The sequence below is a fragment of the Macrotis lagotis genome, chromosome 3 (genome assembly GCF_037893015.1).
Source record: "Macrotis lagotis isolate mMagLag1 chromosome 3, bilby.v1.9.chrom.fasta, whole genome shotgun sequence".
NCBI lineage: Eukaryota > Metazoa > Chordata > Mammalia > Peramelemorphia > Peramelidae > Macrotis > Macrotis lagotis.
In genome coordinates this window covers 25,129,292-25,135,291 of record NC_133660.1, presented here as the reverse complement: position 1 = coordinate 25,135,291, position 6,000 = coordinate 25,129,292, and the positions used below count along the sequence as shown (strand labels likewise).

At 52.7% G+C, this 6,000-nt stretch overlaps 1 protein-coding gene across 1 annotated transcript in view; it reads left to right on the top strand.

Annotated features, from left to right (window-relative positions):
• Window positions 1-1,406: 1,406 nt before the first annotated feature.
• The window catches only part of TRPC3 (transient receptor potential cation channel subfamily C member 3), a 91,891-nt gene continuing 87,297 nt past the window's right edge, over window positions 1,407-6,000 (top strand). The window contains exon 1 of the mRNA XM_074231536.1: window positions 1,407-1,600. Within this exon, the coding sequence (XP_074087637.1) occupies window positions 1,407-1,600 (194 nt within the window). The remainder of the gene's footprint in view (window positions 1,601-6,000) is intronic.

The following is a 6,000-nucleotide window of genomic DNA, read 5'->3' as shown; positions in this document are numbered from 1 at the left end:
CAGCTGCTGGGTGTCCCAAGGTAAACGGGTGCCCCTGGCTGTTTGCCAGGGATTTGAGGGATTATTGTTCATTCATATCCCATTCTTCATGACCCCAAAAGAGATGGGAGTGCCTTGCCATTTCTTTCTCCCACCCATTTTACAGATGAGGAAATTGAGGCAAACAGGTCAAGTAAACTGCCCAGGGTCATCCAGGGAGGAAGCCTCTGAGGTCTTCTTAGAACTCAAGTCTTCCTAAATCCTAGGCCTCAAACTCAATCCATAGTGCCACCTAGCTAGCATCAGCCTGCTCCTAGAGGGCTCAGGCTGATTACCTGTCTTTGTCAACACTGAGACTTAGTTACATGGGGCAGGCCGTTTGTTTTGAAAGACACAAGGAATTACAGTTCAGGATTAGGGAAAGTTGCCTCCAAATGAACCAACCCAGGTTCCCAATTAGTTCCAAGCTCTGGGAGGGTTTGTGGCCAGGAGTTAGAAAGTTGAGGTGCTGAGAAGGGGAAGGTGAGACCTGGGGGAAAGAAAAGAAAGAAGAGAGAGAGAGAGAGAGAGAGAGAGAGAGAGAGAGAGAGAGAGAGAGAGAGAGAGAGAGAGAGAGAGAGAGAGAGAAAGCCTTTCCCTTTCACAAACCTGAATCTTTAGTAGAAAACATCTCTCTCTGTCTGCCTCTGTCTGTCCCTCTTTCTGTCTGTCTCTCTTTGTCTCTCTCACTTTCTGTCTGTCTCTGTCTCTATCTCTGTCTCTCTGTCTCTGTCTGTCTCTCTCTGTCTCTCTGGTCAGGGAAGGTTCCGAGGCTTCTCCTCCCTCCTTTAGCGCCCTTCCCTCCTGGCTCCTTGCCCCCCAGAAGCAGAGGCCCCCCGAAGGCAGGGAGAGTGGCTGAGCTGGGGCAGCTGCAGCGGCGGCTCCTTCCTCCTCCCGCCCCCCTCCCAGCCCCCCGCCCCGCCCTCGCTCTCCCCCCGGGAATGCTGCTGTCCTCGGCAGCGATGTGGTGCTGGAGGAGAGCGAGGCGAGGGCGGCGGCGGGCGGGCTGGCTGCGCTGCCCATCTGGGCGCCCCTCTGGCTGCGCTGCCCATCTGGGTGCCCCCCTGGCCGCCGCTGCCCCACCTGGGCCCCCCCGGCCGCCGCTGCCCCATCTGGCCGCCGCTGCCCCATCCCGGCGCCCATCCGGGGGCCGCCGCTGGCTCGGGTCGGCTTGGCTGGCGCGGGCGCGGGTCCGGCCAGGGTCGGGCTTCCTGCCCCCTCCGGCGGCTGAGCCCCGGGCCCTGGCCTGCCCTGGCCCGCTCTGACCTGCTGGGCCGGCCTCCCGCGCGGGGCCGCTGGCGGGGCAGCGGGCCGGGGCCGAGAGAGGCGCGTCTGGGGGCCGCGGGGGCGGCCCGACCCCCGGCCCCCGGCCCCGGCCGCCCGGCGCGATGTCCAGCAAGGGCGGGAAGTGGAGGGAGCCGCCGAGGGCCACCGTGACCTTCCCGGCTCCGGAGGACGAGCAGTCGCCGCGGCCGCCGCCTGATGGCCGCTGGGGCTGGAGGGGCGTCAATGGGGGGCTGGGGCCGCCGCCCCCGGCCGGCTCCCGGGAGAGCCTCTCTGAGCCCCCGCTGGGCAGCAGCCTGTGAGTACCGAGGTCCGAGCGCGGGCACGCGGGGGGCAGGACCGGGAGGGGGGCTGCGAATTAGGGCTTTGTGCCCCGGGTCACTGGACCCACCCCTCACTCAAACGGCCCGAGGGGAAAACTCCGAGCAAGTTCTCTGAAGCTGCCTGCGAGGGGCAAAGGCTCAGAGGGGGGAGCCGCTGCTCCGGTCAGAGGGAAGACGGGGAAGTAGGGAGACCGGGAGTTGGCATCTAGACTGTCCGGAGGACGGACGGACGAGGGGAGGAGGGGGAGGGAAGCAAGAGCAAAGAGGGGGGGGGGGAGGAGAGAGAGACATACAGAGACAGAGAGGAAAGATGGGGATGAGGGAAGAGAGAGACAGAGAGGAGGTGGAGGAAGAATGGAAAGAGGAAGAGGGGACGGAGAAGAAGAAAAGAGAAGAACAGAGACAGAGACTTGGAGAGAGACCGAAGACAGAGGGAGAGAGAGACAGAGAGAGAAAAGGAGGAGGAGGAGGAAAAGGAGCAGAAAGGAGACAGACAAAAGACTGAGACATCGACAGAGAAACAGTGAGAGAACAAAGGGGGGAGAGAGAGACAGAGACACAGACACAGAGACACAGAGAGACAAAGAGACAGAGAGAGAGAAGAGGAGGAGGAGGAGGAGAAAAGAGAGACAAGAGACAGACATCGACTGACAGACAGAGATCAAAAGGGGGTAGAGAGAAAGAGAGAGACACACACAGAGACAGAGAGAGACAGAAGACAGAGATAGAGAGGGAAGAGGAGGAGGAGGAGGGGAGGGGGAGGAGGAGAAGAAAAGAGAAGAGAATCAGAGAGCTAGACAAGACAAAAAGACACATCGACAGAGAGATTGAAGGGAAGGAGGGAGACAGAGAGGGAGAGAGAAAGAAAGAGTCAGAGAGACACAGAAAGAGAGAGAGAGTCAGAGAGAGAGAGAAACAGAGAGATGATAGACTGGCAGAGAGACTAATAGGCAGGAAGGTCCTTAAGTGAAACACGGAAAGGAAGTAGAAGAGGTCAAGACCATGCTGGCAGACAGGAGGGCAGGCTGGGCCCCAGGAGGCAGAGACAGAGCCAGGCAGGGAAATCAATGGCTAGGCAGACGGACAGGAAACTAGACTGGCAGAAGACAGGAGACCCCGGCCAGCAGAGGAAGCTGGCACTGCCAGGCAGGCAGACAAAGAAACAGGCAGCTGGGCAGACAGGTAGAGGCAGAGAATCAGCCTGGGAGACTCGAAGACAGACAAGACTCAAGGAGAGGCAATCTGCAGGCGCGCGCGCGCGCGCGCGCACACACACACACACACACACACACACACACACACACACACACACACACAGAGGAAGGCAGTGATCAGACAGGCTGGCCTAGACAGGCAGGTGGCCCTGGGCCAGGCAAGGACAAGGGCGCGCCCCCCCCCTTCCGGCGGCCCCGGCTGCCCGCTCAAGCCCACAGCCCATCTAAGATGCGCTCTGTCTAGCCGGGGGATGGGGTACAAGGGGAGCCCGTGTCTCTCCCCCTCTCACCCCGCCAAAGTGATCGTATTCTGCCCCCAACCTGGGAAAGCTAGCTTCCTCCTCCTAGGGCAACGGAGCCTGCGGGGCGGGGAAGGGCTGGGGGACTTGTCTGTCTACTTTAGCCTACATAAGGGGAGGAGGGATGGTGGAGGGATGTCCGTGGAAGCCGCTAGAGCTGGGGTCGGGGAAGGAAACTGTGTGAAGGTGGCAGTGGCAGAAGGCTCAGTGGCCATCTCATCAGCTCCTTCCTTTAAGGGAAGGGAAGGGGTCCGAGCCACTTGGCTGGGGAAGGAGTCCAGGGGCCAGGGGCTTTGGGTGCCTACTTCTACAAGGGGTTGAAGAGACTTGTTGGCAGAACAAACAACCCCAGGCAGGGAGAGGGAGCATCATGAGTCTAATCGCTCTTCTGTAGGGAGGACTCCCCCTCCCCCCTCCCCAGCAGAGCTCGGGGAATCTGGTCCCTGGCCTGCAAAACAATACTCTTAAGTCGGGAGTCTTCTCTACCAAGATCCCACCTTTCCCAGCAAGATCCTCTCGGTGAGGGGCGGCTAGGTGGCGCAGTGGATAGAGCACCAGCTCTGGAATCAGGAGTACCTGAGTTCAAATTCGACCTCAGACACTTAATTACCTAGCTGTGTGGCCTTGGGCAAGTCACTTAACTCCATTTGCCTTGCAAAAAAAAACAACCTATAAAAAAAAAGATCCTCTCGGTGTGTGCCAGGCTTGTTATTGATAGTACTGGGGGGCAGCTAGGTGGTACAATGGGTGGAATACCAACCCTGGAGTCAGGAGGACTTGAGTTCAAATTCGAAATTCAAGTACTTAACTAGCTGTGTGACCTTGAGCAAACCACTTTACCCTGCCTCACATCCTGGGTCATCTCTAGTCATCCTGATTCCTATCTGGACCCAGATGGCTTCAGAAGAGAAGGTGAAGCTGGTGACTTAGCACAACCCCCCTCCCTCCAATCCAATCCACTTGCTTGTCATGGCACCTCCCTGATGATATGGTCTTCTTAGAGAAATGAAGGACAAACATCATCAGTGTAGTTATGTACTGGATGTCTATTAATAGCGCCTGAATCAGAGCTGGGCTTTGGAGGTGAGGTAGGCAGCTTGGAAAAGTGAGGTGTCCGGAACCTCGGATCTTTGGACCAAAGAATGGCCAAATACAAAGGGACTTTAGCTTGCATTTCATCTCCACCAGCTCTAATCTGGTTTTTGACAAATATATTTCATATAATTATATATAATAATTTCATTTATTTATATATCTCTAAGTAATATAGAATATATTTGTATGTATATATCAGAAAGGGTTAGGGACTGTTGCAGATTTTTAATTTGGTCAGTTTGGATCTGTCCCTACAATGACCCTGCTTCCCTTTGTCTTAAGTCTTTAAATGAAAATTTAATGATAATATACTTATTTTTAAATTTTTTTATTTAAGGCAATGGGATTAAGTGACTTGCCCAAGGTCACTCAGCTAGGCAATTATTAAGTGTCTGAGATTATATCTGAACTCAGGTCCTCCTTACTTCAGGGCCAGTGCTCTACCCACTGCCCCACCTATACTCATAACCCCAAATTAAATATACTTATAACCTAAGAGATACACAATTACATATATGCATATATGTGAAGGAAAACATCAAAGTAAATAAAGAAAAAGGAAAGATAAAAGAAAGAAGAGAAAGAATGACCCAACCCAGAAGGCTCCCACACCTGGAAATTTGGCTGGCTAGGGAAGTTGAGTAAGAACACACTCTCCAGAGTCTCCATTGGGTAAGTCCCTTTGGCAGAGCATCCTCTCCGAAGGGGTGACTTCCAAAGTCCACTTTCCTCTAGTATTTACACGAAAGTGGCAAAGAACCAAGGGTTTACAAGACTGAACTCAGTGAACTGGGAGTTTCATCCAAAACACCTTCAGATTCTAAGTACAATCACTTTCCCCAGGTGTCTTGAGGTAATAGTATTTGTCCTTCATTTTCAGAGATCACATCAGGGAGATGATGTCATGACAAGCACATAAATTGGATTTGAGTGAATGGGGGCTATGCTAAGTCACCAGACTCACTTTCTCCTCCAGAGCCATCTGAAGGAGATCTGATTCAGATGGACTGGAGATAGACCTGGATATAAGGCAATCAGGGTTAAGTGACTTGGACAAGGTCACACAGCTGGTAAATTACAAATGTCTGAGGCCACATTCAAACTCCCATCCTCCTGATCCAAGGCCAGTGCTCAATCCACTATGGCACTTAATCAGCCCATTGAAGTAAACACCCAAGGATGGGCCAAGGTGTGGACACCAAAACAAGTTTACAAGGAATGCTTCCCAGCCCTCCCTGCCCCAGAACATGCTTTTGACCAATCATGCTTCGGTTCAATGTGCTTAGGAAGTTCCTTCTCCTTGGACCATGACAGTTGATAGGGAAGATCTCAACTTAACCCTTCACCCTTCAATATATTATTTTATATATAAATATATATTATATAAATACATGATGTAATATAGAAATATATAATGTTTAAATTACATACTAATATATTGAATGTATATATTTAATAATAATTATATAATTCAATATTCTTATCTATTTTATGCATTTAAGAATAAATTCTTAGAGGTGTCACTTCTGCCAAAGGTGCCTTTGCCACAAAAGAAGATTAAGAACCCTGATATAGGGGCGGCTAGGTGGCACAGTGGATAAAACATCAGCCCTGGAGTCAGGAGTACCTGGGTTCAAATCTGCTCTCAGACACTTAATAAGGACCTAGCTGTGTGGCCTTGGGCAAGCCATTTAACCCCATTTGCCTTGCAAAAACCTTTAAAAACAAAAAAGGACCCCTGATACGGTCTGATTATATCATGGAAAG